The sequence below is a fragment of the Pygocentrus nattereri genome, chromosome 10 (genome assembly GCF_015220715.1).
Source record: "Pygocentrus nattereri isolate fPygNat1 chromosome 10, fPygNat1.pri, whole genome shotgun sequence".
In the NCBI taxonomy this organism is placed as follows: Eukaryota; Metazoa; Chordata; class Actinopteri; order Characiformes; family Serrasalmidae; genus Pygocentrus; species Pygocentrus nattereri.
The window spans coordinates 127958-151316 of NC_051220.1; the positions used below are offsets into that span (position 1 = coordinate 127958).

The 23359-nt window shown below is 43.1% G+C and overlaps 1 protein-coding gene across 2 annotated transcripts in view; it reads right to left on the minus strand.

Moving 5' to 3' along the window:
• Positions 1-444: 444 nt before the first annotated feature.
• greb1 (growth regulating estrogen receptor binding 1) overlaps positions 445-23359 on the minus strand; it is a 51971-nt gene continuing 29056 nt past the window's right edge. Inside the window, exons 16-32 of one of the 2 annotated variants that reach the window (XM_017720325.2) lie at positions 22083-22272; positions 21747-21883; positions 20336-20678; positions 16574-16689; positions 15149-15354; positions 13164-13636; positions 12640-12742; positions 12362-12517; positions 11828-11964; positions 11259-11420; positions 9046-9250; positions 7916-8078; positions 7439-7660; positions 5439-5574; positions 4648-4848; positions 2731-2869; positions 445-685 (exon numbers count right to left, since the gene is read on the minus strand). In XM_017720325.2, the coding sequence (XP_017575814.1) occupies positions 522-685; positions 2731-2869; positions 4648-4848; positions 5439-5574; positions 7439-7660; positions 7916-8078; positions 9046-9250; positions 11259-11420; positions 11828-11964; positions 12362-12517; positions 12640-12742; positions 13164-13636; positions 15149-15354; positions 16574-16689; positions 20336-20678; positions 21747-21883; positions 22083-22272 (3253 nt within the window). In that variant the 3' untranslated portion in view covers positions 445-521. Of the gene's footprint in view, positions 686-2730; positions 2870-4647; positions 4852-5438; positions 5575-7438; positions 7661-7915; positions 8079-9045; positions 9251-11258; positions 11421-11827; positions 11965-12361; positions 12518-12639; positions 12743-13163; positions 13637-15148; positions 15355-16573; positions 16690-20335; positions 20679-21746; positions 21884-22082; positions 22273-23359 lie in introns of both variants that reach the window. The other variant, XM_017720324.2, reaches the window with a different exon arrangement.

Consider the following 23359-nt stretch of genomic DNA (forward strand, 5'->3'; position numbering starts at 1 on the left):
ACCTTTCCCAACAAACATTGTACATCCCTGTATTGCCCTCTAGAGTTGACACAGCAGAACTGCACAGATAACACAAACTAAGGTTAAGAATAAAAAGTGACTTACTTAAAACTATACAACACAAGCCACGTCTTAAAAAAGAAAACAATGCTTCAAGTACTTTTACATAGTAAATGTATCATTAAAAAAGCAAGCATCACAGAATATGCAAAACAAATATTTACAAAAATATTCTCTCTCTACAAAATGTCCTCTGCAAACTTTTTATATTTGCTGGTTTATAAATTGTCCCATAAATGAACATGGAAAATATTTTTAAAATGTAGAAGACATGGTTATAAAACGCAGTTGTGGGAATAAATATATTTTGTACGGCTGTGAAGGGAACATGTAATATGGTCAGAAAACAAAAACAACAGAAAAAAGAATGAAAGCATTCAGAAGGAAAATGCAGCGCATTATATTCATTATATACATAGGCAGCTATATACAGGTTGCTGTTGTAGACTTTCAGAGTCGAGTCAGATGTGTTTTCCCGTCAGAAAGAAGAGCGGCTGGTCCTCTTTAGCGTTGGCCGTCTGAAACTCGTCACTCAGACGGAACCTCCACTCCTCCTCCAGCTCCAGCCGGACAACGGTCTGCCGGAGAGCGCTGCGGTTGGGGCAGATCACACACAGAGTCGCCCCTGGGCGAAGAGAGGGGAATTAACATGTAGACGAGTGAGTCTTAATCATTATTCTCACAAACTAGATTTCTCAAACAAAACATCGAGGAGGGCCACAGAGATGCACACCTGCTGAGAGTCTGGGCTAGAGTGCCCCTGTTTTAGCGCCCATCCTCGAATAGATTCAGCTTAAAGTGTCTGCGAAGGGGGAAATCTCAACATCCTGAAACTTCTTATATAATATATAAACTTATATCACTGCCTCTTACTCCACCACAGTCAGTATATTCCTGTAGACTAATGTTTCTGGACATACAAGTAAGCTAGCAACACCTTCGCATCCCCCTGGGATACCACAGCCACATTCTCACAAGACTTGAACAACAACCTGAGATACCACAGCAACGTCCTAGCAACACCTTAGCCCCGCCTAATATACCACTGCAACAACCTAGCAACTACTTAGCAACCACCTAGCATTGCAAAGCAATTGCTGAGCAACACCTTGGCAACTACTTTGCTACCATAGCAACAGGTTAGCTACACCTGGTATACCACAGCAACAACTTAGGAATGCCTTAGCAACCACCTGGGATAACATAACAATGGCCTAGCAACACCCTGGCAACCATCTTAGCTACCCTAGCAATGGCCTAACAACACATTAAACTGGGGTACCACTGCCATAGCACGGAATTACCACATAAGCAACTACCATTAATTACTATAGATTTAAGTTTGTTATGAAAAGTAATCAGTATTTTTCGTCTACAACTACTTTCCTTTTCGGAGCATTACTAGCTGACTTTGTCAAGACAACTTAAAGCTCCTTCATAAAATTTCTCTTCCTAGTTATTATTTACATTCAGGGGAGGAAATGGTCACTCTTAGCCTCAGTGACTGGACTGCAGGGATGTGCTAACTGGTAGGTCTTTCTGAAATTTCTGAAATCCGAATAATAACTAGAAATTTAATCTGCAGAGCAGACAATTTATAATCCCCAACAAAAACATGTGAAACAGTGGAAACAGATTCACACACTGCTTCAGTTTTCATGTAATGCTTCTTTTTATAGTCCCTTAAGTTCTAGGTATTAGCCAGGTAAGTAAGTTCTAGGTATTAGCCAGGTAAGTTCTAGATATTAGCCAGGTAAGTAAGTTGTAGGTATGAGCCAGGTAAGTTCTAGATATTAGCCAGGTAAGTAAGTTGTAGGTATTAGCCAGGTAAGTTCTAGATATTAGCCAGGTAAGTAAGTTGTAGGTATTAGCCAGGTAAGTTCTAGATATTAGCCAGGTAAGTAAGTTGTAGGTATGAGCCAGGTAAGTAAGTTGTAGGTATTAGCCAGGTAAGTTCTAGATATTAGCCAGGTAAGTAAGTTGTAGGTATGAGCCAGGTAAGTTCTAGATATTAGCCAGGTAAGTAAGTTGTAGGTATTAGCCAGGTAAGTTCTAGATATTAGCCAGGTAAGTAAGTTGTAGGTATGAGCCAGGTAAGTAAGTTGTAGGTATTAGCCAGGTAAGTTCTAGATATTAGCCAGGTAAGTAAGTTGTAGGTATTAGCCAGGTAAGTTCTAGATATTAGCCAGGTAAGTAAATTCTAGGTATTAGCCAGGTAAGTTCTAGATATTAGCCAGGTAAGTAAGTTGTAGGTATTAGCCAGGTAAGCAAGTTGTAGGTATGAGCCAGGTAAGCGTATTAGCGTATAAGGTATTAGCATGTACCAAGGCAGTACTAAACGACACTGAAGTGGCCAAGAGGTTGTAAATGTAAAGGTGATAAAGGACACAGCAAATCTCTCATTTTTGGGCGATTATTTATGGATGAACCTGAAACGGCTGTAACAGAAACTAACGATTCTTACTGTGAGCTAATCATTTACGTTCTGTGTGCACAAAACATCTTGTGACTCCAAATAAGCCAGTTTTCAGATATTTTATTGTGTCCTTCCTTTTTCAGCTTAATAGCCAGACCCTGTTCAGGATTTCAGTGCAGTTCACTCTGCGGCCCTCCTAAAACCCGGAGTTGTAAAAATCCACTATGTGCTACTGGAGTGAGCTTTTCTCTCACCTTTCAGAAACTGGAACTTCTTGAGGAAGCCAGGAGTGACGAAAGAGTCACAAAAGTAGAGCAGGAGTCCCCCAAAGAGCAGGCCAGCGGTGCTGATGTTGATGGAATTCAGTCTGGAGCTGACAAAGCACACCGTCACCTGAAGGAAGCAGACATCCGTATAATAGGAGTAAAGATCTGGACTCATCACTGGTATCGTGTAGGAGTAACTGTCTCAGGCAGCATCTAAAAACCTCTTCTGTATTTCTACTGAATTCACACTGTTCCTCACTCTTACCAGTTCTCTCGGCAAAATTTTCCGCTAATACATTTTATAAAAAATGCTTATCGTTTAAATGGAATCCTACAATTCAGCTTTTCCCTTTTCATCGCCTGCTGTAATCCACTGTCGCTCCCAAAATCCCCAGAGGCTCCAGTTCAACACTGATGCTAATCTCATCGCTCAAAAACGTGAACTATCAAGTTGTTTATTAGTTTGATCATCACTCAAAAGAGCCCAGTAACACTGATCGATAAGTCCACTCAGGCTTTAGCAGGAGCTTCAGTGTTTGTGAAGAAGCTGTTAATTTAGGTTCTCTTTACAGTTCAATTCTAACAAGAATGTTTGCTGATTTTAGAATAGCTGATAAACAAGGACTGATGTTTATTATTTAGTAGGTTATTCTGTATCCTGAAAACTGCATTTTCAAAATGTAACTTGGACTGAAAAAACACATACTTAATTTCTGAATATAATTCTGAATACTTTTATTCTGTTACATCCCAGCAGAAGTGGACAAAGTACATAAACCATGTACCTGAGTTAAAGTCGAGACCCCCAAGGTAAAATATTCCTCCAGTAAAAGTAGAAGTTCCTCCCTTTAGACCTCCACTTGAGTAAAAGTACTAAAGTATTTACCTTCAAATGTACTTAAGTATAAAGTAAAAGTACTAAAAGAGTAATTCTGGCTCTGATGTCCTGTTATCATTTTTATAACCAGACTGGCTTCATGAACTCATTTCAGGTGAAAGTCCTCCAGCGTCTCTCTTGGTAAACCAGTCTTTTAATAGAAGGTCATTAATTAGTGACGCTGACGTCTATTAAAATGATCAGAAGCGCAAAACACTGAAGGTAAACAGTTTCCATCAGGGAGAACCGAGTGGCTCTGAAATCACTTTTTACACACAAGCAAAGTTTCAGTTTCAGATTTATTTACAACTTAGTTCCAAGTTTAAGCTGAATAAAAACTGGCTTTAAACTCAGGATCACAGATGAGCTCCTTTACTATGTTGATCTGTAGGCGTCTGTTCATAAACATAAACCAGCCCAAACTCATTTACTATAAAATGAACTGGTGTTTGTAGAAATTCAGAAAAAAGCTGCGTCAGTCTCGACTGCATATGTGGACATATTTCTATATTGAGCTCTATTTACACAAAGTTAGGTTAGTTCATCATTTATGTTGAACAGACTCTCCCAAAGTTTTACGCTGCTGCGCTGACGTTGAACCGCGTGCTGCACTGGGTCGGTATGACCAGTAGGTCAAAACCAGCTCTAAACAAAGTGACCGCTGGGCCCTGATTGGTGCTCTGGCTTTGCGCTTCTTTCGTTTTGACATGTTACGTTTTTATACACACAGAAACCAAAAGGAACGACAGATTTCTCAGAATGTAGGAGGAAAAAGTCGGATATTAGACTCTGAAATGTAGTGGAGTGAAAGGAAAAAGTCGCCCAGAACGGAGAAACTTCAGTACAGATACACCAAAAATACTAAAGTACAGAAACCAATTACATTTACTCAGTTACTCAGTTACTCAGTTACTGTCCACCACTGCATCCCAGTGCTGCTTCAGTGAATTTGGGTATTTTGAGCTACTCTAAAATCTCCCTGATCTCTGGAATCGTTCAGCTACTGCTGAGTTAGGATCTTGGTGTACCTCTGGGCCCAGGTTGAGGTAGCAGTCCACAGAAAGCACTGGGTGGCTGTAGTTGCCGGCGCTGAGGGGGAACAGCCTTTGGCTCATGTGCTGGAGGTACTTCTCCAGCAGAAGCTGAGCCGGTGTGGCCAGGAACAGGTGCTTACTGTCAGGGGCGCAAATATACTGGGACGGCTGCACTGTGGTCGGTACATCCGTCATCTGCTTAAGTAGTAATAATAATGCAATAAGGCACAAATGTTCTCTGGTATTGATGTGAAAAGCTTCCACAACATACATCAAATCTTTTCTAAACTGACCACATCAGCTAAACCTATTAAAAAGGAGTGAAATCTAACAGGAGTAGACATCAGCACGATTGAGTCTGGATATCGTTAAGGTGGAATTCCACCAGTTTTCAGATTTTCTGCATATATACATCACAAACACATATATATCACGATATAGTGGTGATAGTTTTAAGAGAAGGTAGATGTAAATTTATTGACAGTATGGACAGTAAATATAACGACTACATGCAGACACTCTGAATGATTTTCTTAATGATTTAACCAATCATTTTTAAAAACCTGTGGAATTTTAATTAGACTTCATTTAATATTACCAACACTATCGTGTTTGGGTGCTTCTTCAGTGTTGGTATAATAATATTTACAATTGCACTAAGAGTCTTTCATTCTTAGCTACACAAGATTCACACAAGACTCTAAGATTCTTCCTCTTTTCTAACCCTATTTTTAAAAAGGGGAGGAGCCCAATGAGAAACTGAAGCTGTTTTAGTATAAACCAACCTTGGTCTTGATGATGAAGGTGCGATATCCCCCGATGGCGATCTGCTTCTTCATGACGCTGAAGTTGTTGAAGCGGCACACGAGAAGGCCAGCACTCTGGATGCGGAGATTAAAGTCCACGTCATCACACGTAAATCTAGTGTGTACAGACAGAGGGAGGCTGTAAACGCTGCATCAGTCGTATGTGTTGACAGAGGACATTTCCTTTTCGGGTGTGTTCACACTTGGCACACAGGACAACGCTGCCATGCAAATTTCCCACGTTGGCTATTTCAGCGGCATGACAGTGATGTTAGAATCAGCCACAGCTGAGATTAATGAAGTTAAAACATCTACTCTCAAGACACGGAGACAGATTTGATGTGATGGAAAGACTGGAGCCAATGTTCTGATGTATCTTATAGGCCAACACTCTTTCTCTGTTTTTCTGGAATTTTTATTTTGTGCTCAAAGCCCCCTAGTGTGTGTGTGTGTGTGTGTGTGTGTGTGTGTGTGTGTGTGTGCTACTAGAGTGCATGTTATGTTTCACTTCACGGATGGGTTAAATGCAGAGGTAAAATTTCCCCACTGTGGGACTAATAAGGGTCTCAATCTTAATTTTAATAAATTGTTAGAAAGATATGTACAGAACACAGGGATGGCTGGAACACTGGCACAGGAAGGGACGGAACTCTGGCATGGGGATGGACAGAACACTGGCACGGGGACGGACGGAACACTGGCACGGGGACGGACGGAACACTGGCACGGGGACGGACGGAACACTGGCACGGGGACGGACGGAACACTGGCACGGGGACGGACGGAACACTGGCACGGGGACGGACGGAACACTGGCACGGGGAGGGACGGAACACTGGCACGGGGACGGACGGAACACTGGCACGGGGACGGACGGAACACTGGCACGGGGACGGACGGAACACTGGCACGGGGAGGGACGGAACACTGGCACGGGGACGGACGGAACACTGGCACGGGGACGGACGGAACACTGGCACGGGGACGGACGGAACACTGGCACGGGGAGGGACGGAACACTGGCACGGGGAGGGACGGAACACTGGCACGGGGAGGGACGGGGTGGAAAAGGGTGGTTTTTTTAATTCCTTCAGTTCTGTAATGCTGTGATAAAGAGCTGCTTGATTAACAGGAAACAAATTAAAAAATGATCCCAAAAAAGCCCCCTGAGGAGGTGGGTCTCGGCCCGCTGGTGTGGTTTGCCTGATATATGAACGCAATACGGACCAAAGACAACACAATGCAGAGGCCATGTGTTCTAGTTTTCTACCCTGCTTTGCCTTGTGGAAAATCCACTGCAGCTCACAGCCTCTCGTGCTTTTTATTCCAGAACAGGGGTTTTAACTGGGGGGTCAGGACCCCCTTGGGTGGAGCTACCTTGTCAAAGAGAAAATCATTTTGAGAAGTTCATGCAAGCTCTGCTGAATGGCTCCACCTACAGGCCATGGAAGACAGGCTAATGCCAATTAGGAACATCTATTGGGTGGGTTCATTAATGAAGGAGGGTCTTTCTAAGCACCATACTACAGATTTGTGGTGAGGTGCTAGCTAAGGAACACAGACCCCATTCATGTATTCTTCTGTAATTTCTTTACTGTGTTTACTGATGTATGTGGGGAGGAGGTGCTGGAAGGGTTGTGTGTCCGAAATATTTGCAACCCTAAAATAAGGTCACAGTGCAAAAAAGGTTAAAAATATCTTCTCTAAAATCTCAAGACACACATAAAACAAGATATGCACAAGCTCAGTGTAGCCAGAGTACAGCAGGATTCTGCAGCTTTGCTGGATATTATCTCAATATACTGATTGGCTTGAGTGTGAACGAAGAAAACCAGAACTAAAATGCAACAACGTGTCACTCTCTGTTTTGATTCCAGACTACAAACATAAACACACTCTCACACTTAGCACCTCTGCAGGATTAGACGCTGACAAGCCAACGTCGCTGATGTACATGAATCTCAGGGAGAAGGACTCACCGGTTTTGGTTGTACTGTATGTCATGTGTGAGGTCCACATTGAGGAGCAGGAAGTCATGCAGGTGTCCTCGTGAGAAGGGCTCTCTGCGTTGGCCGGTCCTGGACCCCCGGCTCGACCACTTTCTGAGGCCACAAAGGCCATACTGGGTGATGTCTGGAGACGACTCCATATGCTGCAGCACCTGCTTCAGTGATACGTTCCGCTCGGGTCCTGCAATGCCACTGGGTAGACATCCAAACACACAAAATATATATATATATATATATATATATATATATATATATATCTGTGTGTCTATATTTATAGCAGACAGTCTGGGGAAAGCCATACCTTTGCCAAAAGGGTCGATTAGCAAATGTACCGACTACCTTTATTCTGAGCATTTTTGGGAGAAAATTGATGAAAATGATGGACAAATTTGTTCAGATGAATTTGTAAAGGTCTTCATGTATAACGAGCGTAACACTAAAAAGTACCTCTTGGCGTCGACATCTACACTGTTCCACATGACACAGGAGTCATCAGCCAGGATGATGAAGGGCCAGACGTCCTGAGGCCGACTGCCATGCTCCACCCTCCGATTACGCTCCAGCTCCAGATTGTGATAGGACAACTCCTTAATCAGGAAATGTGCTGCTCCTATGAGGGAGAGGGAGATAATATGGTTTGGGTTCAAATTTAGAGCTACAGAGTGAGTTGAAAATCAGGAATTACCCAACGATGCACACTATTACACCACTATGACATATTCTCACTATTCTTACAAAACCAACTGAATATGTAAATGAATGTGATAAGATCGAATTCCAAACGATTTTGATCGCTCCATTCTTTGCAAAATGATCATGTAGCGTAAAAGGCAGCCTGCCGTGTTTAAATTATGTAGAAAAGTGTAAAGAAACAAATGGAGATAAGACAATGGCTAGCTGTCACTCACTGGTCTAATACATCCTGCTAATGAGGAGATCAAGCTAAAACTTGACACATATTCGGGTGGTTCTTGTATTTTGACACACCCTGTACATTAGAGAGAAAATCGCTCTGCATGGCGAAATCACAAATAAATAAAATGACAAATAAATCACTAGGGTGAGAAGTTCGGTCATCCGGGAGGGACTCGGAGTAGAGCCACTGCTTCTTCACGTCGAGAGGAGTCAGCTGAGGTGGTTCGGGCATCTGGTTAGGATGCCTCCTGGACGCCTCCCTCGGGAGGTGTCACAGGCAAGTGCACCTGGGAGGAGACGCCCAGCTGGCCTGGGAGCGCCTCGGAATCCCCCTTGGAGAGCTGGTGGAAGTGACTGGGGAAAGGGATATCTGGGCCTCATTGCTTAAGATGCTGCCCCCGTGACCCGAACCCCGGAGAAGCGGAAGATAATGGATGGATGGATGGATGGATGGATGGATGGATGGATGGATGGATGGATGGATGGATGGATGGATGGATGGACAAATAAATCACAAATAACCCCCCCCGAAATGTAATACACTGAAGTACATCAACATCACATGAATATAATTGAACAGATCAGACCAGTTTGTTTACCCTGTGAAGTAAGTGTGCTGATGTAATATGTGGAAATGATGTGCTTAAGGATGCTGTAGTTACCTATGCCAGCTCCATTAAAGATGGTGGGCAGGACCAGCATGATGTGATTGGGCCAGTATTTCTTATAAACGGCCATCTCGTATTCTTTGATGACCAGGATGTGCAGGTGGGAGGCTCCATCCATGGCGTGATACAGATTGAACAGGCCGTGCTCATGACGGCCAGTGGTGGGCGTAAATATGGGGCTTTTGATGCAATCAGGATTCTGTAAACATGAAATCAGACCTCAGTTAGACTAAATGTTCATTACCATACTATTAATTTGTGCTAGCAAAGATATTGCTAACTTTGGGGTTTCTTAAGGCTAAAAAGTAAATAGACTTTTGATAAAAAAAAAAACACAAACAAATGAAAAAACTAATGATAAACAATACAATGAAAACGGAGGTTAGTAAATTCTGAATCGTATTCAGTTAAAAATGGTACAAAAACATTTACAGCATTTGGCTGATGATCTTTTCCAGAGCGACTTACAATTTGATCAATTTACACAGGTGGGTGAAGGTGGTGTTGGGAGTCTTGCCCAAGGACTCTTATTGGTTTAGTGTAGGGTGTTTTACCCAGGCAGGGGACCGAACCCCAGTCTACAGGGTAGAAGGCAGAGGTGTTACCCACTACACTAACCAACCAACTATATACCCACTACACTAACCAACCACTATATACCCACTACACTAACCAACCAACTATATACCCACTACACTAACCAACCACTATATACCCACTACACTATACCAACCACTATATACCCACTACACTATACCAACCACTATATACCCACTACACTATACCAACCACTATATACCCACTACACTAACCAACCACTATATACCCACTACACTAACCAACCACTATATACCCACTACACTAACCAACCACTATATACCCACTACACTATACCAACCGCTATATACCCACTACACTATACCAACCACTATATACCCACTACACTATACCAACCACTATATACCCACTACACTAACCAACCACTATATACCCACTACACTAACCAACCACTATATACCCACTACACTAACCAACCACTATATACACTAACCAACCACTATATACCCACTACACTATACCAACCACTATATACCCACTACACTAACCAACCACTATATACCCACTACACTAACCAACCACTATATACCCACTACACTATACCAACCACTATATACCCACTACACTATACCAACCACTATATACCCACTACACTACACCAACCGCTATATACCCACTACACTATACCAACCACTATATACCCACTACACTACACCAAACACTATATACCCACTACACTACTCCAACCACTATATACCCACTACACTACTCCAACCACTATATACCCACTACACTATACCAACCGCTATATACCCACTACACTATAGCAACTATACACTATATGCCGTGCTTTTTAAGTCTGTGTTTATAAGGCTGCCGTGTTTTTAAGGCTGCCGTGTTTTGTAAGTCTGTGTTTATAAGGCTGCCGTGTTTTTGTAAGTCTGTGTTTATAAGGCTGCCGTGTTTATAAGGCTGCCGTGTTTTGTAACTCTGTGTTTATAAGGCTGCCATGTTTATAAGACTGCCGTGTTTATAAGTCTGCATTTTTGCTGGATGCTGTTTATATGTGGATGCAGCAATCAAAAGAGTTCACTGGCGGCAGTTTCTGAAAGTATTCCTGAGCCCATGTGGTGAGGCCAGTTTTTACCCCGGTGCCATCTGAGCGATCAAATGTTCACTTACAGTTTCTGCACTTGCTTTTTATGAATACAGTGATTTCTCTGGATTCCCTGAATCTTTTGATAATAGCATATTTATTAAACATGGAGAGTAAAATACTGAAAATCCTTGCAAATGCTCTGTTCTTAAATGGTTGGACTACTTGCTGATGAATCATCAGTTATCGGACACAGATATAAAGTTATTCGATCAACTCTTTTGAATCATACTGAATCCTTGATGCTGTACATCTTTCTCAGCCATGTTAGCATCATCTGCAGCTCTGTTCTTTAATTTACACTATTTTTCCATTGTAATATTCATTTTTAGAGTATTTAACCAACAATTTCCTGAATAGATGTTTTTAGCACAGTGATTCCAAACCTTTGAACAGTTCTTTAATGTGTTTTTGACTAGTTGTTATATGTTTTGTGGATATGTGGTGCGCACATATTATTGCTTCTCTCAATATGAATATTAATAGTACATACCCAATCAGAGGTGAGGGGCAGTCTCATGCTCTCAAGCTGGCCTCCCGGTTGGCTGAAGGAGAAGTGATGCTCTTTGGATTTAGGGATGATGAAATAGAGCTGGATCTCCTCTCCAAGCAGCAGGTGAGAGAAAGTGAAGGCGTGCAGGGTCGATTCGTACAGCTGAAAATGAGCAACAGTTGGGCTTAAAGAAATCGTGTAAATTAGACAATATATTCTCTTAAAGAAAGAAGACTAATCTCATTTGCAGGCATTGGGTCGAAGAGTTGAAGAACAAAGTTATTGTGTAGACAAGTAGGATGTTATAGCAATGTTATAAATGTTAAAGAGGACTTCCATTCCATGTTGAGATGGTTGAGATGTAACCATTCAGATGGTTTAACTGTAGAGAGATTATATCGCCATGAACCTGCTTGTGTTTTTATACATTGATAACGGCAAAATAGTGGTGAGTCTGTTTTGCTGTACAATGTCCTGCATGCACCTCTCAGAGCAGCATTTTAGGCCAAAAACCTTTCAGTGATGTAGCATGAATTCTTCAGACCACGGGTTCTCTAACAGTTCATCACCTGGTATCGAGGGTTGAAGCCCATGTACTGATGGCACTGTTCACAGTGGTGGTACGTGTTGTACGCCGCATATTTGGAGAGTTTTATCCGTGCTGTACGTCGACGGAGGAACACGTCCTCCTGACGCCGGGCGTTTTCTTCAAAAACATAGGAAAAAGGAAAATTCAGTGTGAAACATTAAGAAATGTCACCACTGAAAAACATTATCTGCAGTTAATCGAATTCTTGTGTGTTGTAATGAAAAATGATTTTGTGACTTTTTTTTTTGTTATGACTGTTCAAAGTTCCAAATGATCTAAAATTGTCACTAACGAAACAGTCAATACTGAAACATTTGAAAAAGTATTGATAGTGTTTATGAGAAATAGAGCATTCCATCATTAAAATAAACATGATTTCAATCAGACGCTCCTCCAAAGCAAACAGATTTCAGTCTAAGGTCCAAGTCAGTTAAAGCTCTGAAAGGAGTTTAGAAACAATTTGGCAGAAGATCCATAAACAGGTGATGATGCTGTTTTTGACTGCTGTGCTTACTCTCTCCATCCGGAGTGAAGTCAGGGGAGTAGATTGTGCTGATGTCCTCATATTTAGGATCATGGATGGTGAAGTCAAACGGGATTCCTCTCATGGTGTCAGCGTTGGGCCACGATGCGATGGCTTGATGATAGAGCACTAAGTCTGACTGGAAGTCTGGAGAAAAGCCACAGATCGTTTAAATCTGCCTTTATGACTCGGATTCATAGCTTTATATGTAACAATGTACAATATGTTAAAGCAATTAATGAATTCCTCATTTAATATCATATACTGACTGCAGTTGATGTCCTCTTCATCATAGATGTCCACCTCCATGAGTCTGATCAGCATGCGGGAGAGAATGCCAAGAAACTGCAGGTAGGCCCCAGTTTTCCCAACCTGGAGACACATGAAGCAGCTCGGTACAGTCATTACTCTCTGTGTAGATACCTGAGGAACTGTATACTGAGGCAGAACTATCAGACATTTATACATCTCTAATCATGTAACATGGAAATACTGAGTGTTCATTTATTTACTATATTTTTTATACTAAACTTTATTTAGTTTACATTTATTTATATATGCATTTATTATTTATCAGTTCACTCAGGCTTTAGCAGCAGCTTGTAAGGAAGCTTCTGAGTTCTTTATTAGAGTCATCTTTATACACCATATGCTTATTTTAATATAGATTGTCTTTCTTTTAAAGATGATGTGTTTTTTTCAAGTTATGAAATAGTGCCTTATTTAAAACACAGTATGGGCTGAAACAACCCTTATAACCTCAGTAAGAGAGGACAGGGCTATAACTGCTCACCTGTGGCGGCCCACTGAGGATCAGCCTGCGTGGGTGGAAGTTGTCTGTGCGCCCCTCGGCCCGGTTACTGCTGTCCATGTGGTTGGGCCTGGGCACTGTCCACTGCCTGTAGTACAGAGACTGCTCGGTGCAGGTCATCATCTTGCTGAGGAGGGGTCTAAAGGAGCTGACCCACTCCACCGACGCATGTGGGAGAAAGGACGTAGGCTTGGGCAAACCGCTGGCATCTATGGTGGTGATGAGATCATACAGAGCTTTGGGGAGGAGCACCACAGGAGGCCGGTTGAGGTTTCGGGCCCAGGAGCAGAACGGGCGCAGAGGGGAGGCGTGTGCTTGTGTGGACGAGCCAGGAGAAGTGGACTTGGAGGATCGTCTCTGGCCATGAGGGGGATCTCCACTCAAGACGGGCTGCGTTTGTTTGTGAGGAGAAGAGTCAGTCCGGGAATGATCTGCACCAAGGAGTGTGCTGTTCACTGCAGGCCACCAGGGGGAGGCAGAGAGAATATAATGAGAAAAATGGGCTCAAAGAGTTCCTCAGCGAAATACAACAGATAGAATTCCTTTAACTCAGTTCAATTCAAAATTCATTTGTCATATTTGTGTCGACTGCTGTGAACCGGGCCCAGGCCTAGTGAGCAAGTCGGGCCGAAGAGTGATTAACATGAAGCTGTGGGGAAAATATGCCCAAATGTTAGAAAACAGTTGTTTTATATTAACATAATTCATTATCCTTTATTTTATTATGTGAACCAGACATAAATGATGCCAAAACAAAACTTTCTTTAAACTGTATCAGAAAAGGCTTCATTACACAAAGCTTTTAAAGTCAAATTAATGACCCCTGGTGGTTACAAACATAAACAGCAACTATAAATCTACTCTGTCCTTGTAGGATAAAAGTCCAAATCTTTGTTTTCTAATTATTTAAAATCATGTAATTCATTTCAAAGCAAGAAAATGTAATTAGTAACATGACTGGTGTGTGTTATACACTAAAAATGACATTACTTTAGACATGTAACCTGTTACCTTATTCACCTAGAACTCTGCTCTAAACCCCGGGAACCCATACCAGTTCACTTCTTCTGAATCAGTTTCATGTTGAGCAAAGCTGTGGACGTTGTTGATCACGTGTTTTTGGGAAATGAATCACAGATGGAGATATATAAGTAAAGCACATGTTTAAGGGCAACGCCCCTATTAGACATGATCTGAAATAAAACGTAATGTTTAGTTGAGACGATGCTTCTTAAAGCTTTCCAACAAACTGTGTTAAAAAATAATTTGTTTCTGGACCCTTCAAGTGGCCACTAGAAGTTAGTGGTCAAAAGAACATAGGCCTGTGTAGCAGGTAGAGCTGTTTCAGGTGACATCACTACCTGTGTAAAACCTGGACCAATAAAAAACAGAAATAAACAGATGATGTAAGTAATGTCAACAGATTGTTTAAAGACTATTAAATTTTATTGTGGCCTAGACATTATATGAATAATTGAAATAATATATGGTCCAAATCCTAATGTAGGCAGACATGTGATGCAGTTTCCTGCATTTCTTTCTGACCGTTGACAGAACAAATAATGCAGTTAGTCTATCATAATTGAAAGATTGAAATATAGAGAGGGACACTAGGCTGTAGTGGACAGTGACCATGTCCTTAATTGTGCAGTGACTGGAAAAGAGAGACTGAACTTGTTTGATGTAGAGCTTCAACTGATATTCATGATTTAGAAACATTAGCAATGCACATGTGTGATGTGGCGGCCAGTTTAATAGCCATGATGAATTGTTGGTTATAAATTTAGAGTATTTCTATCTTTGAAATAACTTCCTGATGGGTCTTTGTGTGGCAGCACTACGATCTTCACTTCTGGAATCCTGATTTTTTTTTTAGTTCTGTTACTCAAAAAACTCAGTTTTTCAATTCATACAGACTCCATATTTGTAAAATTTGATGTGTTTCATGGACATGCAGCCCAACTGACCGTCCACCACCAGCTCATCTTCCTCATGGTCTGTGCCGCTGAGTTTGTCAGGGTCGTTCTCGGAGAGATCGCTGGAGGTGCGGCCCCCTTGCTGGCTTTGCAGCTCCGCAGACACCAGGTAAGCTGCCAGGCCCAGCTCCTGCTCCAGAGCCGTCCGCTGGAGAGCACAGCAGCTCATCACCCGCTGGTCACAGTACTTCAGAGACCTGAAACGTACAGTGGCATTCTTAATAACACTCTTAACCGCACTCTTAATAACACTCTTAGTAACACTAGTAAAAACACTCAATCACAGTCTTAATAACACTCTTTATAATACTCTTTATAGCACTCTTAATCACACTCTCTAAAAAAACAACTACATGTGGTATAAACAAATGCTCATAAATGTTGCCTGTTTGTTCTACAGGAAAGTGCTTGATGATTTATATATACATGCACAATGCAATGAACTCAGCACACTAACTGTACTAACTGTACTGCATGAATCTTCCTTGGGATTAATACTTCGCAATCTTGATTTGAGAATTTTTATTACAAAACGTATTTAAAACCTTTGAGTGCAGATGAGTGCACAGTATCTTCAACACAGTTGGGTTTATTTTATTGAAAACAGCGATTCCAGATCTCTGAAGCTCTGAATGATAATGTATATAATACACAGCGGAAAATGAAAATAAGTCCATGCTTCATACAGTAATGCTGAGCAGTGTAAGAGAGATGGACAGAGAAAATGCTGCCTCATGCCAGCACCACAGGGCCAAGACAACAAAATGCTTGCTAAGACTCACGTCCATCAGGAGAGGGAACAGCACTGGCTCAGCTAATTATTCACTCCGATTTTTAAGGAGGTTTTCTTGACCTCTTTCAGTTACCACTAATGATACTGAACACGTCTGTTATATTAAGGGAGTATCAAACCCATATTAGCCAGGATTAGAGAGGTCCTTCCACTCAGTTCAGTCACTTTCAGTCCTTTTGTAAAAAATACAAACAAGCGTTGTGCCGTTCTCTCACAAACTGCACTCGTATCAGTAATTAATTATAGAGAAAGTGTGAAATGGCAGAAAATGTATGAAGAGGAATTTTATACATAGTGTGGACCAGATACTACACTGACAACCTGACCATCAATAACTTGCCAGTGGTCAGAGACAGAAGCTGCTCAATTACAAGTCCTAGTAAATAAGAAGGAAATAGACTGAACCAAACCATTGGTTCAGAAGTTCCTTCTTGTTGTGATGTAATCCCTATAGTGTTATATAGTGTAATCTCTATAGTGTTATGGTGTTATATAATGTAATCTCTATAGTGTTATGGTGTTATATAATGTAATCCCTACAATGTTACATAATGTAATCTCTATAGTGTTAATTTTTTATGAATCTGTCTCTAAAGCAGTCATGTTTGCTGAAGTGCTTGTACCTTGGCAGGGACTCTCCCATTGGATTCATCCCGGTAAAGATGAGAATGCAGGGCAAAGCTTCCAGCTCCAGATATGTGTGTGGAGTCCATTCTGGGTCTTGGATCTTTAGCCACACCTACAAACATGACCCCCAGTGAGCATCAGCATATTGCTGTTGGAAGAAAACCTCATATCTCCAAAATAATAACTTTACAGGAGGAAAAAACCTACTTAATGTAAGCAACGGAACCAGATTTTTTCCAAATTATTTTGGTGTTGTTTCTTTTGGTGCATTCATCATGAAATTTATACACAGTGAAAAGAATAACAGACATTTTCAAATTATGCCAAAAACTAAAAAACTAAATTGGACATGAGGTTTCATCCCAACCGCAGCGACATGGTGAATGAGCCACTGTATACAGACATCAGGCAAATCTTTGCAGATCAACCTAATCAACCTAATCTGGCACATTTGTATCATAGCATGGACAAATAGAGCCCGACACATTTATGACAGATACTAATGCACAGCCTCTCCGTGGATCACCACCTTATCATGGTGGAGGGGTTTGTGTGCTTGAATGATCCTAGGAGCTATGTTGTCTGGAGCAAAAGCTCCTGGTAGGGTCTCCCATGGCAAACTGGTCCTATGTGACAGGTCAGACAAAGTGTGATCCATAATAACCCTTTTCAATAACTTGAAAAGACAAGAACAGGACTTGTGTACCCTGCCCGGATCAGGGTTACCGGGGTCCCACGCTGGAGCCAGGCCTGGGGGAGGGGCTCGCCAGCGAGCGTCTGGTGGCCGGGCATTTACTCATGGTGCCCGGCCGGGCCCAGTCCGAAGGAGTTACATGAGTCCCCCCTCCCATCGACCCACCACCGATGGGAGGGGCAGTAGTAGGGGTTCGGTGCTTTGTGGATCGGGCAGTGTCCGAAGGCATGGGCCTTGGCGTTCTGATCCTCGGTTGCTGAAACTGGCTTTTGGAACTTGGAATGTTACCTCACTGGCGGGGAAGGAGCCTGAGTTGGTGCGCGAGGTTGAGAGATACCGGCTAGATATAGTCGGGCTCACCTCAACACACAGCTTGGGCTCTGGGTCCAATCTCCTTGAGAGGGGCTGGACTTTATTCTTTTCTGGAGTTGCCCATGGTGAGAGGCGGCGGGCAGGTGTGGGCTTTCTCATAGCCCCTCGACTCGGTGCGTGTATGTTGGGGTTTTCTCCGGTGGACGAGAGGGTAGCTTCCCTATGCCTTTGGGTTGGGGAATGGGTCCTGACTGCTGTCTGTGCTTATGCACCGAACAGCAGTTCAGAGTACCCAGCCTTCTTAGAGTCCTTGGGAAGGGTGCTTGAAAGTGCTCCTCCTCGAGACTCTATTGTCCTACTGGGGGACTTCAACGCTCACGTGGGCAATGACAGTGAGATTGGTGGGGTGTGATTGGGAGGAATGGCCTCTCTGATCTGAACCCGAGTGGTGTTCAGTTTTTGGACTTCTGTTCAAAACCACAGTTTGTCCATCACAAACACCATGTTTGAACACAAGGATGTCCATAAGTGCACATGGCACCAGGACACCCTAGGCCGCAGTTCAATGATTGAATTTGTAGTCGTGTCATCGGACTTGCTGCCATGTGTTTTGGACAGTCGGGTAAAGAGAGGAGCTGAGCTGTCAACTGATCACCTGGTGGTGAGTTGGATCAGGTGGTGGAAAGAACCGGTCAGATTGATCTTCAACTCACACCTCCGTCAGAAAGTTAACAAGATATCGGGGGAGGTGGGGGACATTTACTCAGAATGGGCCATGTCCTCCATTGCTGAAGCGGCTGACTGTAGCTGTGGCCGCAAGGTAGTTGGTGCCTGTCGGGGCAGTAATCCTCGATCCCGGTGGTGGACACCCCAGGTGAGAGATGCCGTCAAGCTGAAGAAGGAGTCCTACCGGGCATGGTTGACCTGTGGGACACCAGAGGCAGCTGGCAGGTATCGCCAGGCCAAGCGATCTGCGGCTTCAGTCATCGCCAAGGCAAAAACCCATGTGTGGGAGGAGTTTGGTGAGGCCTTGGAAAGTGACTTTAAGTCAGCTCTGAAAAGATTCTGGCAAACCGTCAGGCGACTCAGAAGGGGAGAGCAGTGTGCCACTAGCACTATGTAGTATATAGTGGAGATGGTGTGCTGCTGACTTCGACTGAAGATGTCATTGGGCGGTGGAAGGAATACTTTGAGGACCTTCTCAATCCCACCGACACGTTCTCCAGTGAGGAGGCAGAGTCTGGGGACACGGGAATAGGCTTGTCCATTACTGAGGCCGAAGTCGCTAAGGTAGTTAAAAAGCTCCTTGGTGGCAGGGCTCCAGGTGTGTATGAGATTCGCTCTGAGTTCCTCAAGGCTCTGGATGTTGTGGGGCTGTCTTGGCTGACACGCCTTTTCAACATTGCGTGGACATCGGGGTGGTGCCACTGGATTGGCAGACTGGGGTGGTGGTGCCTCTCTTTAAAAGGGGGACCGGAGGGTGTGTTCCAACTACAGGGGAATCACACTCCTCAGCCTCCCTGGCAAGGTCTATGCAGGGGTACTGGAGAAGAGAGTCCGGCTTATAGTCGAACCTCGGATTCAGGAGGAGCAGTGTGGGTTCCGCCCTGGTCGTGGAACACTGGACTAACTCTTCACCCTCTCCAGGCTTCTGGAGGATTCATGGGAGTTTACCCAACCAGTCCACATGTGCTTTGTGGATCTGGAGAAGGCATTCGACTGTGTTCCCTGGGGTATTCTGTGGGAGGTGCTTCGGGAGTACGGGGTACATGGCTCTTTGCTATGAGCCATTCAGGCCCTGTATAAACATAGCTGGAGTTTGGTTCGCATGGCCGGCAGTAAGTCAGACTCATTCCCAGTGAGAGTTGGACTCTCGTCAGGGTTGTCCTTTGTCACCAATTCTATTCATAATTTTTATGGATAGAATTTCTAGGCGCAGTCAGGGGACGGAGGGTGTCCGGTTTGGTGACCTCAAGGTCACATCACTGCTGTTTGCAGATGATGTGGTCCTATTGGGGACATCAGGCTGCGAACTTCATTTACCGGTCGATCTATGTTCCCACCCTCACCTATGATCATGAGCTTTGGGTAATGACCGAAAGAACGAGACCGCGAATACAAGCGGCCGAAATGAGTTTCCTCCGCAGGGTGTCTGGACTCTCCCTTAGAGATAGGGTGAGAAGTTCGGCCATCCGGGAGGGACTGGAGTAGAGCTGCTTCTTCTTCACATTGAGAGGAGCCAGCTGAGGTGGTTCGGGTATCTGGTAGGTGTCACAGGAAAGTCCACCGGGGAGGAGACCCCGGGGAAGACCCAGGGGACACGCTGACGTGACTATATCGCCCAGCTGGCCTGGTAGCGCCTCGGAATCCCCCTTGGAGAGCTAGTGGAAGTGGCTGGGGAAAGGGAGGTCTGGGCCTCATTGCTTAGGATGCAGCTGATAATGGATGGATGGATGGATGGATGGATGGATGGATGGATGGATGGACATTATATATATATATTTATGGCATATAAGTATAAAGGTTATGACAAAACTCATACATTAGCCAGAATTTCAACCACAGCACCACCCACTACTAGCAGGTTCTTCAGCTTTAGTCTGTTGGCTTCTGTTGTACATTTGGTTTTATGTTCTTTGGTAAGGAACTGTGCTGGAATTGTTCATGGGATTTGATACTAGGCTGCAAAACAGTGGAATATTATTTTAGGGCAAATGTACAAACAAGTAAATAAAACACAGTGAACAGATACCCGCAGCTGATTGAGGAAATGTTTGCCCACTACGATCCCAGATGTGGGGTCCCCCAGTACGACTTCGAACCGTTCATGAAGCCCCAGGCGGTCGCGTACATGACAGAGTCGCTGGTGTGCCAAAGCCGCCAGGGCCGGAAAGGGAATCCGAAGCAGCAGCATGTGTCCGTGGTGATTGGGACAGCGATGTGCCGAACCCAGCAGGCACTGCACCATCTCAAGGGTCTCCACGGAGGTGTGCTTCTGCAGCTGGGCCTGCCCTTTAGCTGTGGCCATGAGAGCCACAGAGTAGTGCTGCAGTAGTACCTGAGTGCGGATGACCACGCTGTGCAGCCTGGGGAACCTGAGGGAGGAGCAGGCATCTTTCAGTGTGAATACATAACTTACTTTTTGCTCAGTTCCACTTCAGCCACTCAGTTACTAATTCCCTTTTTTAGTTCTGAGTAAGGAACAAATAGAATTCTGGAGTGTTTGTTCATTATCTGGACTGCTGCTGCTCACACCTCTAATTTTTGAGCTTTACCATTTTATATTAGACCAAAAGGACCATAAAAGGAGGAAAATAGGGACTAACAAACTCTAATTTCTATGGTTATAGATGCTGGAACTCTCACTTCTAGTCTCATATACTTTTTAAAATGTGGAGTCACTGAGTGGTAACGATGATAGAGCTATTATATTAGTTTAAGCTGGCGCAACTCGCAGCACTGGATATCATCCTATTCTGCTAAAAAAAAAACGCTCAGAAGTCAGAAATACTACAAAATCAACCAGGATGCAAAAGACTGCAATATTAATTAATTAGTTAATCCAGCGGTGCTGGAGCCTATCCCAGTGGTCATCGGGCAGAAGGCAGGATACACCTTGGACAGGTTAGATGGAAACACTCCTAGATATTCAAAATGTGAACCTATAAAACTATAGATGTTTTTATATAACTGAAAAAAACATTAATAATTTTGTTTATTAATTGTTTAATCATTTAGCAATTGTTCAACCTTAACAGTTAGGTTTACTTTACACAGCAAGACTTTTATACAACCTTAGTTGCTTGAAACCAACATGAAAATAAAATAGTATACAGTTGGATAATGTACCATGTCCTGCAATTCAATCAAACTCAGCCGCAACCGTTAAAGGTGTCTCAACTTCATGGAATAAAACAGCCAACCAAAATGGCTAAAGAACATTACATGATCTCATAAAACGACATACTTTCAGATAACGGAGTGGACTGAAAATATAACAGACAAGAAAATAACTGGACAATTGAAAAAGACAGAAAATGTTGTTTTGTGTGCAACTTTGCCTTTTTGGAATTGCTTTGTGTAACTGGCAAGATTCGTGCAACATACAACATGCAACTTGTCGCATGAAAGCTTTACCCTGTACAGCCAGATTTAATGATTACCTCTCCTCCAAAGCAGCGACCATGCTCTCAAACGAACTGTCAAAGCGCAGCAGAGGCAGGCCGTTCCCTGAGCGTGTGGACTCCAACAGCTCAGACACACCGAAGTACTTTGTTTTGTCTTGGTACAGATCCACATCCTATACACACACAAACACACAATACATACAGGCTTACTTCACCCTGTGGAGACCGAAATGAAGCCTTTAAATCAAACTAAATACTCTATTTTGAAACATTTCTGTTGATCCACTCAACATCAATTTTCACGGTGATATAAAGGGCAGCTGCAGTGCTTAAATGATATAGAAAAATTGTTAAAAAAATGCATGGACTCACATTGTTGAATGCTGAGGGCCAGTTGATCTCATTGTACGGGCTGATGCGTGTGAACTGTGTCTGCAAGACGAAGGGGAATGAGGTGACATGGAGGGTCAGGATGTTGGCCGCCTCTTGAATCTGCCTGCAGTTCAGCAGACTGTCCACTAGGCCAGAGTGGGGCTCGCCTCCCACCCTACTGTACTGTTCACTGCATAAGCCCAATAGAGAAACAGTTTTAATCCATTTGTGTCTGAACTGTTAATGTTACACTCATTGATGTATTAAAGTACCAGCAACCTGTTCAAACAATGTCGACACTGATCTTCCCTAAATCTACACAGCCCCTTTATACGTCTGTATTATTTATTATTATGAGTGCTGTCAAGTCGTTTCCGACGTCGTTGATCGTATAAACGGGGTTTCTCCAGAATACCCTGTCTTCTGTTGGGGTCTTCAGGCTTCTGAATGTCTGGTTCACGATTTCTCTGATTGTATCCGTCCATTTTGTTGCTTGTCGTCCTTTTTCCTCTTTTACCTTCTACTCTTTGAAGCATAATGGTCTTTCCCAGTTAACTGGTTCCTCTCGGAGGACCCACTAGTTTGTTCTGTTTGCTGTCCAAGGTTCTCTCAAAAGTCTTCACCAACACCGGAGTTCAAAGGCATCTCTAATTTTCCTGTTTTGCTTGTTTATTGTTCAGCCTTCACATCCATAAAGAACCACAGAGAAAACCGTAGGCTGGACAGCTCTGATCTTTGTAGAGACAAATTGTTGCAGATCCTTTCAAGCTCCTTCATCCTTGTTCTCCAAACACCGATCTGTCGTATTTATTTATATTTATTTATATGTTGTATTTATGAAACACGTATGAACTTCCTTCTTGAATGAACTGGCTTTTTTATGACTCACTGTGCAAAGATATGATTTGTTCCTCTGCCTTTCCTGAATCCTGCTTGCACATCTCCACTGTCTCATCAGTCGCTTTGATTTATTTCTCCTTTTCATTCTTACCAGGCGTTTCTGATTCTTCTTTGACCTCTTTTGAGATCCATGGCTCCTCTGGTTCTCTGTCAGTTACATCCAGCATTTGAAATCTATTTTTGATATTTTCTTTTCTTTTTCTTTAAAATAGGTGTTCTTGATCATTCCATAAACTTTATTTACATTATCCTTACATTATTCCTGTCCCAACTTATCTGGACTGTGTCGCAAGCATCAAATTCAGAATTAGCATACATGTACAAAAAGCACTAGAGTTGACAAGGTGGTAACACAACTTGAGCTGCCAGTGGGTTTA